At 30.9% G+C, this 17,478-nt stretch overlaps 1 protein-coding gene across 3 annotated transcripts in view; it reads right to left on the reverse strand.

The window, feature by feature from the left end:
- LOC129958152 (TBC1 domain family member 4-like) overlaps positions 1-17,478 on the reverse strand; it is a 172,881-nt gene that overhangs the window by 19,748 nt on the left and 135,655 nt on the right. For all 3 annotated transcript variants that reach the window (XM_056070382.1, XM_056070384.1, XM_056070383.1), the window contains one exon: positions 5,790-5,941. In XM_056070382.1, the coding sequence (XP_055926357.1) occupies positions 5,790-5,941 (152 nt within the window). The remainder of the gene's footprint in view (positions 1-5,789; positions 5,942-17,478) is intronic.

Here is a 17,478-nt window from a genome sequence, read left to right on the forward strand (position 1 = left end):
ATAAATGTGCATCCATTTTGTATTCTATTCTTGTTTTCCAGATGAATTTTTAAAGGCTTAGAATCGTAGTACTATTTCCAAGATTAACACTGACGCGAAAGAAAGGTTTAATAATTTGATGTAATTCTGAAAACAGAAGTCGAAGGAGAAGAAAAGATATGTTTGACAGTAGCCAGTTCAGGTTAAGGAAAGGGCCTTTGAGAACGAAGCAATATAGTTCAAAAAGTTTGAGAAATAAAGTACCTACTACTATAGGCTTATCAACTACTACTTCAAATAGATTTGAAGAAATATTTTTTTTTGGAGGGGGGACGGAAAATATTCAAGTCCAGATTATTTTACAGCTCCGAAAATGAGTCTATTGGAAAGACAAAAAATGTCAAAGAAAAACAACGTGTTTTAATTTAGCAAGTTTAGCATGATAGCACAGCTATCAGTTTAAGTTTTGCATATCGGATAAGACTTGGAAACAAAATTTGCAAACCAATAATTTATCTTGGGAAAGAATATAAAGCTAATAAAATGCATGAAAAAGCATTTTTTAAGAAAGTTTTATTGGAGATTAAGAAGGAGCATCTCAAATACATTTGCGGCAGAAATCATTCTCATCAGAAAAATTCCTCACATGGCTGGATTCTTATCAGTTAAAAAAAAATTATCAGCTTGCTACTCTCGAAAGCTCTAACAAGAGAATACAGCTAAGCAAATTAGAACAAATCAGATCTCAGACATAAAAATTTTAGAGTATAGTATTATAGTATGGTTAATTTATCATTACAAAATTGAATATAAAGAAAGGAAGAAAAAAGCAGCTCGTAACTACAATACGTTTCGTACTAATTATAGAAGGCGATACATATGTAATTTCATCACATTTCTTCTAATTTCAAATGCGAAAATCTATTAAACCCAAAGGACTCATTAGCTACTCTGTTAACAAGGAAGTTACAAGATTGTACTATTTTGCATTTAATATGATTATTAGCAAATAGCAATGATTGCTCTTTTCTTAATAGATTTCAGAACTTTTATATATAGTCTCAGTCAGAAGCATTTACATACATCAAATGAAAAAGCTTTACTTCTTTCGTACACAAATAATATTGAGATTAGGATGAATACATCAATCTTTTATTTTGTGAATTATGTCTCCCTGGAGGCACGAAATTTCGTTATTTTACACAATATTATTCTATTAAAAACGACAAAGAGACGTTAGCTCAATGCATGTGGAAACAACAACTTATAATTTTACTAGGGTCGAAGGATGAAATTTTGCATCAGTATTGTAGATGCGTATCACTCATAATCAGGATACATAGACAATTTTTTTAAGTACTTTTAGATAAAAAATAAGAGCCAATATTAACGTAGTATAAGTTTGATTATAGCACTATGTGCACAACGAAATGAAAAAAAGCTGGGTATTAATTAAGTAAATATCCAATTATATACAAACATAAACATAAAATGCCACCAGTAATTGCTCAATATTCATCAGGAGCATTGAATTTAAGTTATTTCTAATGTCTTTTTAATTAAGTTTCATTTGAAAAATCCTATTACATTGCTTTCACTGCATACCTAAAATTATTTTATTACACTACAGTTAGTAGTATTAAGAAAGAGAAAAAAGCAATATGCCACTACTTCATTAACATTTCAATTCATTGTTAAAAAAAAAAAAGTTAACCTCATCGGGACGGATGCGCGCAAAAAGTAATGTACACTCAGGACGGGACCAAGCAAACGCCGACAGTTCCTACAATGCGGATCATTTTCTCCCGCTAAGCCTAACACGCATTACATTTTGTAAAAAATGTACATGACAATTCGTTAATAGTACTTATTGCATAAAAATGAAACAGTTTTTAAATATGTGACAATAGATATCATATTTTCAATCATGATTTAAAAATTAATTAAAAATACTTGATATTTAATACTAAAAAATAATATAGTGCATTTTATTAAGATCGATTGTACTTAAAGTAACACCAGATTATTGATGCAAAATATAAAAACACAAAAATGAATATTTAAAATTAATATTTTAAAATATTTCATAAAAATTGTAACAATTAATGCTTCAAATTTCAAAATGCAGGTCAGTTTCGAGACCGACATTACACCATCTATATTCATAGGCAGTATCTCGTTCATTTATTTTGCTTCGAGGAAACTAAGCAAGTTTTTAATCATTTATTTTACAATAAATTAATATTTTGTAACTGTATCGTAAAAGTCCACTGATCGATCATTTATAAATTTACATATTTTCCTTTATCCCGCGAAGACAAGCATTCTTATAGCCATAACTCCACCAATGAAACAGAGAGGAATAAAACCCTTACTAGAATAACATCCTGTCCCAAATGAGAGCATAAATTATAACAGTCAATTCAAAATGAGCAAGTGTTTCTCTTTACATTAACAAATACGCGTTTCTCTTTATATTTGAGAAATTCTAATGATTCACAGACACTTGCCCAACCTCAATCTGACCTTGGAAAGAGAAATAATAAAGTATGGGATCAATCTTTAATAAAAGCATGGATTAGTAACCCCATCTAAAAGAAATCATTTCGTTCCAAAAATCCGCCGTAAGGATTCGGTTTTCGGCCCTGAGGAGAATCCTTCAAACGCACAAACGCGTCATTCGTCCCGAAGGGGTTAGGTAAATAAATCTAGAATAAAAAGATAGTGCTAATTTTATTAAACACTAGCTACTTTTGGTGATCAGCTGATTCGCCTGGTCAATGGTCGATAAAATTTTCAGTGAAATACTTGATGCAATTATATCTTAATAGCGTCTCCAGGAATGCAAATAAACCAAGAGACGCAACTGAAGCGAAAGTTCATGCTTAGCCTGGAAATAAATAAAACATTAAAATCTTGAAATCTCGAATCATAAATTTTTCTTGGTGATACAGTCGGGGATATGCTACATCCTTTTAGTTGGCGGAACCAAAATTAAATACCGACTGTACGAAATACTTGAAAGTATAATCGGAACTCTATAGCTGATTGAATATTATTTTATTGCACTTTAAAAATATTTCAAAATGTGCGTTTGATTAACATTGACAGTATCTATGCATATCACATCTAGACCAAATGTGTAGATTTCTATCAAATTTTGAACGGAATCTATTCAGTAGAACTCTGATTTGCTATACACGTATGAACTCTAACTACAAGTCGTAAATGGCTAGATAGATAAAATTTGATACAATAATTTGGCATCTAAAATATAGATTCTTATCAAATTTCGAACCCAATCTGTCGAGGAGTCAGTCGTATGTTGATCTAAATTTCGGCATACATGTAAAGACAATAACTCATAAACGTAATGATTTAAATAAATTTGTTATTTCATTTTGCGATTAAAACCACATTTCTGTGTCAAATTTTTGTTTTTAATTGATCGAAAAAAAAATACACTCAAAATACATATTCGACGAAAGATTCAAGCCAAGGATCTACATTTCATACTAATAGTTCCTCAATACCACTCAAGGAAATAGTGGCCTTACCCAAAGTCCACAATTTTATATAGGGGAGGAGGATAATTCTTTTACTGGAAAATAGGCGAGAAAGTTTTGGGGTGACAACCTCCACTGGTTATAAAATAGTGATATTTAAATTTTCATAACTCCAATTAGTTATGTCGGCAAAAGAATGGAACTATTGATATTCTCAATTCTTTAGAGAGTGAACTCCGCCAGATCGCTTTATAAGATATTGTGAAACAGACGATATTACTCATTCACTTCAATAATTCTGTTTGTGTTGCTTGTACTCGAAAATAAACTCTCCACAATTTTGCAAATTTATTGTCTTCACATAAAGGATAATCTCATTTTTTTGACATTAAAATTCTCGAAACGCGAATGAAGATGATTTGATCAGAAAATATACACTCCATGAGAATAGCATTTTCATCCTTTCAGAGGAATGTTTAACACAGAAAATGCTTCATTTTTTTTACAATAACTTATATTCTATCAAAACATTTCTTGCTGGATCCATAATTTTCTGGAGATCTATTCGTTCGCTCTCTAACATTTTTCAAACAAACTGCCGACAATCATGCTTGTAAAGCATATAATTAATTTTATGGGATAATTCTTTTATGCAATGAAAGTCTTTCAATGTATTTCCTCTCAACACCTGTATTCAGTTTATCAATTGTAGAGCATGATGCATTATTTAAAAAATTAAATTGATATTAGAAATTTACAGAAGAAATAATTTCAACAGAGAAATTTTAAGCAAAGCTTTAAAAAGACACAATTATTTTACTAACTTATGTATATCATATGCATAAAATAATGGGTCGTCACTCTACTACATTTGAAGAAATGGCTTAATACGCTCTGCAGCACATGTGAAACTACCGGAAAATGCCTCCCAGAGACTTTTTTTGATTCCTCTATAATATAGGTGTTATCACCTCTCCCTTCCAGTATAAAAATTAGGGATTCTAGACAAGGCTGCAAAAGCTACGAAAAATCAGATGTTTATTTTTCGTTTTGTGCGTTGCAGTGCAGAAAAAAAAAATATGCATTTATAAAGTTTTTTGCTTTGCCGATTATAACAAAAATTTGTCTAGAGCTGAAATTTTAGTAACAAGATAACTTACAAAATTTTATTTACCTGAGTTGTGTTTTTTAATTATTGCATTTATATGCATGCAAATGTACAAAAGACGTATTAGGTTCAAAATGCAATATGGATCTATACTTCAGATACTAAAACTGTACGCCAAATGTTACCCATATAGCCTTTTGCGGTGTGAAGTTATTGCTCACTTGCACTCGGACAGACAGATAAATTTCTCGAGAACGGATTTTATTTACAATTAATAATAGGAATCCGCAAATTCAGTGTAAAGGCAACCTACAAAATTTCACCCGGCTAGCTTAAAGGGTATTTGAGTTATCGTGTTCACAAATATATGTAATTTCAAAAATGTTTTTCGGCGTCTTAAACCGCCGAGATTGGGCAAAATTACCACCTTGAATTTTTTGACGATTACAATTCTTTCCACTTGAATATTTCGCATAAGAGAAAGCAAAATTTTGAATTTTATTGATATTAATTCATTTTTAGTATCTTTCGGCAAGAGAAACAAATGATGTACAAGTAATTTAGAGCAACCATGAATATTTTTTTTTAAATTTTGGAAGCCTAGAACCAGGCCTACTTCTGCTAGCCTACTTATAAAAAGTTGTAAAACTTTTGCACAAAAATTATTTGTAGTAAAATACTTAAATAATTCACTACATGATGTTAACTAACAAATGCTATACAAACATGTTACCACGTGTAGAAAAGCAATGCGTGACAAATCGGAGTTTTTAATAATAATTAACTCACGTAGTTTTAAATGAATGCATAAAATTATATCCAAAAAGAAATTATTTTTCCCTTATCTAAATGAGAAAAAGGAAGTGAAGAAGAGTAATGTCAATGAAAGGGTTATATTTTCCCCATACTATCAGTACATCTTCCCTAAATTAAGATAAAAACCTTTCCACTGACTTTCGGGTTTATTGAGATCCACTACTAAGAAACTACAGTCATATTATCGGGCAGATCTAGAGTGGTAAAATGTCCCCCCACCCGTCAAATAGAAAAATAAGCAGTTGGACAAAAATATACAACAATTATATAATGAGCCCTAAAAACCTTTAATAACGCTAAGCACTCATCATGTATTTTTTTAACATCATCTAATTAATAATCTTATATATCAACTAGATGTTCCAAAATGAAGACCTTACATGCAAGAGAAGAATGCCAGCGACAAAACTGAGTCCTTGACAATATCCAACTTCTTTGTCGAGCAAGGAATATGCTTTCAAGAGATTGAACAGCGATAACTGGCCAGGCCCCAGCGTCTGGGAGTAAAAAGGATGATTCGGAAAAGTCCGTCCTAAAGAAAGAAAAATGGACGTATTTCATAAAGAAAGAACTCAATTATACTAACAATAAAAGCAAACATGTTTTTATAAAAAAAAAATCTGAGGCATGTAGCGCTAATAGAAAGTAAATTGTATTTTCAAGCCTATTCATTACAAACTGGAATTTTTAATAAATGTTTAAAAAAATTTTTTTATATGGCTTAGTTTTTATACTTTCAGAATCACACCATTCTACTTTTTTGCTTTGGCCCCAAAACTTTTAAAAATATAACTTTGATTTTTTAAAAAAAGTATATATATAATATTTCTATATTTCTAAAACCTAGAAATATATAAAAGTATATATTTCTAGGTTATTCTAATTTTTTGCATACTAATAAAAGCTTGCTTTAAAGAATTCATTGTTTTATTATTTACTTGGTTTTAATTTTTAATTAAATTATATGCAAGAAAAGACAACACATTTATTTGTAAATCATATAGTCGTAAAAAATAGAATTGATAAAAGTTATGTTTAAATAAAAATTAAGTCAATTTTTTTATGAGAAAAAAGTGAAAATGAAACTAATGTAACTATAAAGCTTATTTTTCGAATTTAAAATGGTGGGAAAATAATATTTGTGCGGTGATTAGATCAGAAAAGTTTCAAATCTTTTAATGCCCTTTTACAGGAGCATAGAAACTTTTCACTAACTCAATTTATCCTTCTAGGTTCCAAGAGACATGAATGCTTAGATTCGTCAAAGGGCATAATGTGTGTTTCAAACAAGTAACCGGACATTCAATTTTATATAAACAGATTATTATAAATATGAATAGAGTAAACAATTTTAGTCTTCTACACATACGTGGTACTACTGGTACAAAATCACATTTTAATTAATATTAAATAATTAACAGACAAAGCGTATTATCATCAATAACATAAATTTGTATAAATTTTCAAAGCAGTGAAGCATCAAGAAATCAAGCAATTCAAGCATCAAGAAATGAATGAAAAGTCGATTGCAAATTTCTATCCTTACAAACATAAAACAAGTCATATTAAGTGAAAGCGGAAAAAAAAAAAAAAAAAAAAAAAAAAAAAAAAAACCAGTGAGCATATGAAATGTGAGCTTCATAGATTGCACTTTTCAACGTATAGTGTTAAAATTTCTCACATAAATGTCAAACGCAGAGCAGTATTTGATACCATCTACAAATTTTCATACAACTTTCCGGTCCTTTCAGAAGTTTCATCTCATTAAAAAGCCCATAAAGGGATGAAATTTTCATGGCCCGGTAAGATTTCAGGGATACCAAGAATGATTTTCGAGTAATTAAATATTCATTATATGATTAAGATAAGGGGATCACCTATATATCCTGGAAAATCCATAGGTAAGTGCCTTTACAGTATCCTCAGAATTATTTAAATTATTAAGGAATATTTAATACTCAGTAATTTAAATATACAATAATGTTAAAATCTCAAAGAAGAACGTCAAAACTGTGCATTATCCTATGTTTCATTAAAGATTGTTATTTTAAATTCAAAAACAAGTAGAACACTGAATGATTCAATGTCACGTTAAATATAATAGTAAAGGCAAAAGTGGATACTATTTTATTTGATTACACAACATACAAATGATTCTAAAGCGAAACAAAAAAAATGGATGATGAAAAAACGTTATTCGAAATTTCTGTGGATGAACTCATTAACTGACGCAAATATGAATAAAATATTTGGTAGCAGCAAAATTTACATTCATATTTAAAACTGAAATTCGCAGTTATTCAAGACACAATATTAGGCCTATAGAATTAAATAAACAAATCTTAAATAATCTTAAAATAAGCATGAAATCAAAATGAGAAAAGCAAGAAACTATCATAACCCTTTACTGGCATATGTCTTGTCACTCAGCATTTGTTCAAAAAATTACGGGTGAACTGAGAATGAAATGACTTTCATAAACAAGAGAAAAGTTGCTTTCAGTGCTATACAATGAGAGGGCAACATTCGACTTCTTGATAACCGATAATCTCAAATAATCCGAATTTTCTAGGTTCAGAATTGGCCCAAAAAAGATTTCACCCATTAAGTGAAAATAGTAGATAATTGCATTTTTGCATTTATAAATTTAAACCCGAAACTTAGGCTTATGAAATAAAAATAAATATACGAGGCTAATAATATGAAGATGTATACGACTTCCCCTCTGAAAATATTCTTAATGGTTTATTTGCTAAGGGAGATCATATCACTTGTCCCTTCGAAATTTCGAACTGAAATAAAAAAATTACGTGAAGTTGTTTTAATTTTTAAAAAATTCCACGCAATTTTCTATACTATTTTTTTAATTCTGGCCGATGTTTAAAAGCATTATCACCGGATTTTGCAAGCTGCAATTTTAATAGATGGCATTACGAAACATCAATGGTTTAATTAAGGGAAGGCCTGAAGGTGTAAAGGATGCCTATGGGAACAAAACGTGTTTATGTCACTCTTTAATACCAAATACGATGGGGGAGAGGAAAGGGAAAACAAATATTAGTTACAGTTCCTAGGTCAATAGTAACAGCTAAGATGAAAAAGAAACAATTTTATATACCAGGCCCTCCTTGTCCTCACTATGTCTTTGTACAACATGCATAAACCAAGTTAAGAAACATATACTGTATTACGCGCAAAAATCGCTTTTCTGGCATCGCCGAAGAACAATTAAGAAGAATTCTACTGTTTGTTTATAAAAATCTAACTTTAGAATACAGTAGGTGAGGCGGCGTGTATCCAAAATGTGCATTTTAATGATTGAACGCATTTATTAATGCTCCAAAAAACTTGATTTTAAAATAGTTCTTTCATTGTTACTTTGGAGATATGTTTTTCAAAGAAACGAGTAAAGCAGAAAAAAAAAAAAAAAAAAAAAAGCAAAAACCGGATGCTTCCTTTTGAGAAATCTTTGATAAAGCATATCTCTCGATATCGTGATGTCAAAACAATTCCAAGACAGAGAAAAGCAAGTACAACAATTGTTGGTGGCGACCTTGGAAATACGAGTTGGGAGGTAGGAGTCCACATCGAATGCCAGCTGCACCGAAATAAAGTTTTAATTAAAAGCGATGCTTTTCAAAATGCGACTGACACCTTCTTGCACCCTTCTATCAATCTTTTTATTATGGTCTGATGGAAGACGACACCCTCACAAACAATGAAAGAGAAAAGTCATAGTATGATATTATAACCACGAGTCCATATACGAGGAAGTGAAGCTTTATTTCAAAGCAGCACCTCCCTATGTCCTACTGAACATATGAATGGTTACTTCGTGTAGGCTATCCATAAATCTTTTACTAAACCCGAAGTTAATGAACAATGAAAATCTAGAAATAGGAGAAGGAAGTGAAGTAAATTATTGTTTCTACGTGGATTTCAAGAACACTCGATTAAAGATAGAATATCCATTCACTGAAATAATAAACAATTATTAACAGAAAGTGATATATGTTGATTAGTTATTTAAAAATAACCCATAAATTATAAGAATAAATGCAGAGAATATCCAAAAATAAAGTACGTTCGAAGATCATATATTAGTAAAATCAGTAGGATATTCACTGAAGATGAGTATCATAAATAAAACAAGTGCAAAACAGCATTTTTTTTTTTTTTTTTGCCATATAAATGAAAAATTTACAATAATTTAAACACTGGAATAACTGTCGAACAAACAAGGCAGTGAAGAATCTAAAATGCATAAGAAAAAGTCTAGAGTAAACTCTGGATAACGGAGTAAGATCTTATTACAGAAAACTGAATTTGAATACAAAAATCTTACTTCTAATGCGAATTTGGTCAGAAATGTAGTACTATTTTATAGTAATAGTCAACTAAAAATACATAAATCCCCTCACTGCCTTCCACAGCAATATTTCAAGTAGTAAAATTCCAAATCTAGCGAAAGACATTTACTTAATATTGTAATTCTTCAAGAATAATTAGTCTAAAAACAGAATAATGGAATCGGCTATTCTGAGTTAGTTTATCTACATTTTTAAAAATTTTACAGGCGGGAAAAAATATTCTGTCAATATTATTCTCAGAAAACTTAAATCAGTGATTTTCTTAACTGATTAAATTTAATTAATCAGTGACGTCTGAATATTATTAAAGGGGATTACACATGATGTAATAACCTTCTTAATAGCTACTTCGTCTTAATAACCTATATGATACCCAGGAAAAATATTTTTCCTTTGGGAAGATGACCCGTTTTCAAAAGGAACCTGGGGTTTGAAAAATAGCAAGCACATTTTAACTTAAAAATGACATGTATTTTTTTAATGAAAATCATGATAGAAAACAAATACCACTGCCAAACGTTATTGGATTTACATATCATAGCCAAGATAAATGGGAGAGAAAGCTACAGTTGTTCAGGCACTTTGTTCCTTGTACTTACGGGTCATTCGTTAATTATTTCATTGTAAAACATGTACTTGGTAGAATTTCCTGGTGTCCTCTATTTTCTTAAGTTTTTAATATTGATAGAAAGCCAGCACATGTGTTTTCTGATATCGAATGAACAGCAGGAAGCCGTCTTTTTCTGGTTTTTTCAATAATAAAAATCGTTTTTCTAAGGTGTTAACGGTATGGAGCTTGGCTATCACATCTGGTTCCTCACTAGCGAAATTAAATTCGCAATTGTCGTGCACTGCAAAATAACATCCCCGCTCTTAGAAAACGGTTCTTCCGTGACTTCGGATGGTGAGAAGTTAATTATTATTATTATTTCCTCTTTAAAGAAAGTTGGCCACCAAGTTTTAAAATCAGCCACTTCTGGATTCATGGCATTTATTAATTTGAATTTGGTGGCAAATATTAAAAATTCTGTTAAATATGGATAGTCAGCGCAGATTTTTTAAACTGTTTCTGTTTCCATTCTTCGCAGCTTAAAAATTTTTTTAAAGAAAACATTTCAAAATATTTATCAATTATTCAATAATTTCAAATTCAGAGAAACATATAACTCATACTATTTTAGAAACTTTACACCACTCTGTTCATTGTACGTGCATTTTCCTAATTTTATCTCATTAAATAAATACATCCAATTATATCATATCAAAGAGTAGCGACGTTTAAATATGGAAGCTCTATAAAAAATTTTCACCACTGCTTGATTCTGAAGTTAAATTTTAATAGTAAGTACAACAAAACTTCAAAAAAAAATATTAAAAGCATGTGTTTTACTGAAACGTATTCAACAAGAAAAAATAAGCCGAATTTTCATATCTTGATCGTCAAGATTGAATAAACATGGCAAAATATTAGTACCAAAAATGATTTGATTTCAGCAATGAAATAAACAGTTATAAATTATGCTTACAATATTTTTTCAAAAAGCAATTAAAAATGGAAAAAAAAATTGTACGACAGAGAGCTGGTATTAATAAAAAAATATGCCTTTATATTTTAAGATGATGTAAAATTAATTTTTGCAAGCTATGGTGAAAATTTAAACTTTTTGCTTCATTTTTAATTAATTAAAATTCTAACTGCAATTCGAAAATATCATTTTATTCAAGTTCATTCCTACTCTTCAAAGTATATATGTGCCAAGTTTGGTAGGATGCCAATGCACACACGCGCATTGTTCTTTATTAAAGTGTGAAATATTTCTAATTTAAAGCCAGAATTCGGGTAGATACGTGCAAAATTAAATATTTATTCAAATAAAGAACAAAGTATTTTCAAATCCATTCGCACCCATTAAAGGAAAAAAAAATCTATTAAAAAGACCCAAGACACTACTGAATGATTACAATGTTAATCTCTCATCTTCCTTCATACTGATGTGCGAGAACTCGCAGGATTAAGACCAACAGGGAGGAAATGAGCATTCAAAAAGCTAATTTTCCGAAGCCCCGATTTTATTTTCTTGCACTCAAGGGCAATGCATGCGCATATACAGACGCTCACACGCGAATGTTGTGACCGACGATCCAGCCCCCCTCTCCACAAGCAGAAAGAATAACAGACGAATCGTGATCTCCGAGCGTGGGAGGATACTAAAAGGCAACCTCCACGTGAGTAGAATACTCACTATAGGAACTTGAGACCGGTCAGTCAACAACTACTATTCTGAGAGGACTTGCATCGAACTCACTTGGAGGGAAAGGGAGAGAAACAGACACCACAGAGATGCATGGCATGGAGCGAAATACTTATTGACTTTATACGGTAGAGAAGACACCAATAATCTCAATTTGTAAACATGCATGTTTATCAAGAAAAAATGGCCCTTAGAATGCAATCAGTTGAACGGTAAGTGAACGGGCACTGTTCTAAAAGAGAATAAAATTTGGAAGAAAAGTACGATTTATATTTAAAAATACTTTCAGAGTAGTAAATCTAATTTGAGAAAATATTAATCCAGGAATGTCTCAATTATAAATATATTTGAGACATTCCTGGATTTGGTATTTCCTCCAGCACATCTGTTAATGCTGAATTAAGTTACTAAGACGTTTTATTTATTTTAATTAAAAATTTGTTTAATTACACTGGTGACTCGTACTTACAACACTCATTACATCAAAAAAACCAACAGCGTTAATAAATCTTACTTTTTCTTTATATTTTAAGAAAGAAACTTAATTAGTTTTTACAACATCAATATCATTTAATTTCGGACCATCTAAAGGATATAATTTTGAAATGTTAATTAATCCGGGAAATCCAATCACACCAGACAATAATTAATCCAAAAAGTTATAATTAATAACAAGATAAATCAATTTTTTGATGCACATTTAAATGATGCTTCACAGAAGGGATTTTCTATCAACATTTCGAGACTATGATTCTATCCCATTATCTATACGCAGTTAGATTTAAGAGACAAACGCAAAAATAAATGCATATATCTTGGGAAAAATTCTAGACGATACATACTATTTTTGCTACTTAGTTATGTAGGATAGTCAGTCACAAAGAAAAAAAAATCAGAGTTATTGCCATCGGAACGACACAAGTTCGGGGAAGGACGACGATATGGTACGGCCAATTGGATAATTCTGCATGCAGTAGCATAACCAGAGTCGCTTGTGTTTCAGTTACTTAAGTCATATATTTGTTGTATAGAGCCCCGGAGAATGTTATGGCGTAGCCCGTATAAAATCAAACTCATCACTGTCACTAACTAAATACTATTCAGAACAATACATTAATACATATAATTTCATACATTTAACTAATTATCTGTCCTGGAAAGTAGCAGTGTCTTGGTAATTGTAACACATCAAGTTAGAGATCTCTAAGATAGAGGATTCCATGCATTTAGCTAGTTCTGCCACTCTATAATTAACGCCACTATATGCTATACGCCACTATTAGAAAGAGTCAGTATATTAGAAATTATGAGCAACGAAGAAGGATATAAGCATTATTGGAGTAATTTCGAAATATGCAGCAAATGGGACAGAAAAAGAGTTACATTCATTAGTTAATGTTGAGTTTTATTAAGAGAATACTTAATTGAGAATTTCAAATCACTTTGTATGTAATCGCTTAAAAATGCATATTTTATTTGCTGTCAGTTGTTAAGCAGATAGATGGCCAAGGAAAACAATGGCAATAATTGACCGATGTATAGTCAGTCTGCAAAAAGAGAATAAAACCAGACAGCCAATAACCTTGGTCAGCACTTGCACATGGTAACCGAATGGTAGATATCCCGGTTTACTGTGGCCAGATGACTGTATAAAACTGTTTTATTCGTCCGGCACCCGGAATGCGACATATCACTGATGGCAGATCATCGGCGGCTTTGTTTATAATGACGTAACAAACACAAAGATAGGACATCTCTTTAATGGAATCATGTCCACTTTACACCGATAAGAGCTGTTTTCGGTAGAGTAGATCATGATCAAATTAACATCAGGAAAAGAGACCGTTGGGGAAGTCTTGATGCGTTTGTGAAGGGGCGCATAACGATGAATGGAAAAACGGAGCTCCACATTTTTAACAGAGTTTCAGTGATTAGAGATCGTTATTGCGATGAAGTTACCCTCCCCCATGAGCGTATGTTCCGAGGTACTCCAGACCCAGACTCTGCTTATGGGCAATAACGATCGACCACAAAGATCTCTTAATGCTCAGGAATTTCTGAAGAGTGAAGATACGTCGAATGGATTGGCCAACGGTCTCTCTTGATTTAAATCCGATTAAACATATTTGGAATGATTAAAGGAGAGGTCTGTGGCCCCATCGTAATTTCTAAAGGTCAAAAGAAAACTTATACAGATGCTTATTAAGGAAGGGGTCTCTTGCCTCAAGAATTGCTGGATATTATTTTTAGTATGAATAGACGATGCCACTTAATCAATACAATTAAGGGAGATCATATCCCTTACTAAGGGACATCTCTTTGTTATCCTCCTTCTCTTACAGACAATTTATTTTTATCACCTCCATTCTAGCAATAAAGCCTTCTGCTTCATTCCTTAATGTATGCATCCTAATCATTTTTCTTCTGTTAAAACTTTTTTTTCAGCCTTCAAATTCTACGTTGTGCCTCTGAAGTATGAATTTCATGTCTTTAAATTTACATTTTGGAAGGAAGTTGCTTAAGTTATGCACATAAGTATATTATAGAGAGTACTTTGATACCATGCATCTGAAAATTTTAATGAAGGCACTTTCATAAGACTCATTTTTTAAATTTCATTACACAAATTAAAATGTATCAAAATATTTATCAGACAAATATTAAAAACCTAAATGTCTATGCATGGATTTCACGATATATCTGAAATTAAGTTTTATATACATTTTTACTGTTATGCATAAAGCAAACTAAGGAAATTTAATAGCATTTCATTTGTTTTATTGTACAGGGATAAATTAAATAAAGGAATGAATGCTTATTTCATGCACAGTTTTATCAATTAAAAAATGGCCAACATGTACCAAAAAACTTCTGCCTTAACATTTCCAGACTCTTTGAGACCATCTGCCATCACTGGAACAATCTATTTTAAAGAATCAACACATACCACCATATCGCTTTTATACGCTCCTAGATGACAATATGATCTGAATTCAAATAAATAATCATATCTAAATTTTCCACATTCTTTTTTCAAAAACAAATAATGTGGTCTGGAGGAGGTCCGATAAATAGATATTTCTATAGTATACATATAAGATGATATTTCTCACTTCTCTTCAGTAGCATTTATCTGTTAAATAAAAAGAAACAATTCATATCTCTTTGGACTGCGATATCCCTGCAGAAAATAACTTAAAAAGACCACATTTAAAGATTTAGATAAAGGTCATTAAAAAAATCTAAATTTCTAAAAAAATTAAGGATTTAACCTTGAAATTTTTAACACCATGAGCAGAAGTGATATCAGAGAACCAGAAATTTAAAATAAACAAGTATCATTTTGATCATTTTAGGGAGGGCCTTAAAAATGAAATAAAAATTTACAGTACATCCAACTGGAATTAAAAACACTTTAGAACTGAAAGTTATTTGAAATGGATATCATGCTTTCTTCATAAATTTATAGCCTTTTTATTATTTATTAAAATAATATAAATTTCTAGCCTTTTTATTATTATTATTTGCATTCAAATTTATACTTCAAAACTAAAGCATGATTTTTTCCCCCTACTATTAATGACAGCATTTCATATATTTTAATATTCTACAAGAAATGTTTTTCCGAACAAAGAAACAATGTATATTCGAAATAATTAAGCTATTTTCATAAAAGATAAAAGCAATAAAATGTCTGAAATTTAAGATGAAGTAGTTATGAATATATATTTAAATAATCGAAACTTTTCATACGTTCTCAGTTGTAATTTAGCAACAAATAAAATTATTACTTCCCTTTAAAAAAACTAGAAGAATTCCCCACTAATATTCGTACTGCTGATTTACAGTTTTTTTAGAGTAGTTCCCCAAAATTCTACAGAAGCATATGCCAATTAATTTTCAGTTAGGTTAAGATCAAGTTTTCCTCGTTCGACCCCGAAAAATGATCGAGTACCTGCCAGGTTTTCTTTTGACCTTACAGTTCTCTTATGTATTTTATTATAACAAAACGATTTTAAGGTCACTTATGTGCCAAAAGAAAATAATTTAAATAAAGTGCATACAGTTTCGAATCAATTAATTTTATCTAAGCTAAGAGATTTTTTCTCTCTCGTCCCACCAAAGAAGAATGAAAAAGTGAAGAGGCAGTTCTTCCATGTTTCATCTCATTTATTCCTTTTCGTTTCGACTCCTCGTTTAAAGCTACTTGATGTAGCAAGGAAAAGCAAATATACGATAACAAACAGTAACGAAACCATCGTTTTCCATTCCTTAAAATTATAATCAATCAATGCATTTAAAATAAGAGATAGAGGCAAAATTTAATAAATGAATTAATTTAATAAATTCATTCTTGTTAGAATAAGACGGATGCTCTCCTGTTAACAATATTTCAGCTCTGATTCAATGTCATTTGGTTTTGTCTCGCCTTCAATTGTGCTCGTCTCTTTCTTTCTGGTAGTGGGATCTGTCTCTATACATAACGCTCAAGAACACTCAGATCAAAAATACTTACTAAAATCGAACTGAAATAAATGGACATCCATAAACAGAATGATGCATCGACAAATACGAACTATTACATATATGTAATGATATCTCTTAATCTAATTTAAATCCTGATTTTTATTATAATTTAGCGCATATTAACATCATTCTAAAATGATTCTTTTTAATTTCCTGATCCAATTTCCACTTTTTAATTAATAAATTCTACACGTGCTATATAAAATTGCTGACATAAGCATTTCCTCACGTTCCGAGAGAAAGGTTAAAGATCCCTAATGCTTCCAATATTCTTTTAAAGATACCCAAGATTCTCGTTCCTAAGCCTACACGCGTCAAAGAAATCTCCATCAAAATCTCATCACTGAAGGAAGAAATTTCGGTCTCTTTTGTTTTTGTGTCGAGATGTAGACTGACGCATCGTTTATAATCGTTTGTTTCTTGTACCAATTATGCCTCCCGGAATGAAATAAAGCGAAGTTAAAATTTCAAAAGTATCTTCCTCTTGGGCAATCATCTACTAAAGCACACATGCACACACACGTCATGAATTAGCACAAAACTGTACACCTCAGCTCAATGATTTTTGCTAAAATCTGTTTAAATGGAGTGGGAAGTCAGCTATTATCCCATAATTAATTTTTTGCATGAGTAGCTTTATTCTTACATAGATAAATCAGCAAATTTACGCATTAAAAAAAAACACCTAACAGATTGTCTTGACACCAAAACAGAAGTTGGGATTTGCGTTTCTGATAAGGGAAGGGTAGGGAGGGGATTCTAATCCCTCTCAGCATTACAGACAATGATGACTGATTATATATATAATGCTTATGGAATATTGAAACATTTTTTCTCAAATTTACTAAAACCTGGCGCCCTTCGCATGCAATCAAAATTGAATTAAATTAAACGTTTAAATAACAATTAAATTCTAAAAC

The sequence above is a fragment of the Argiope bruennichi genome, chromosome X1, assembly GCF_947563725.1.
Source record: "Argiope bruennichi chromosome X1, qqArgBrue1.1, whole genome shotgun sequence".
NCBI classification, from domain to species: domain Eukaryota; kingdom Metazoa; phylum Arthropoda; class Arachnida; order Araneae; family Araneidae; genus Argiope; species Argiope bruennichi.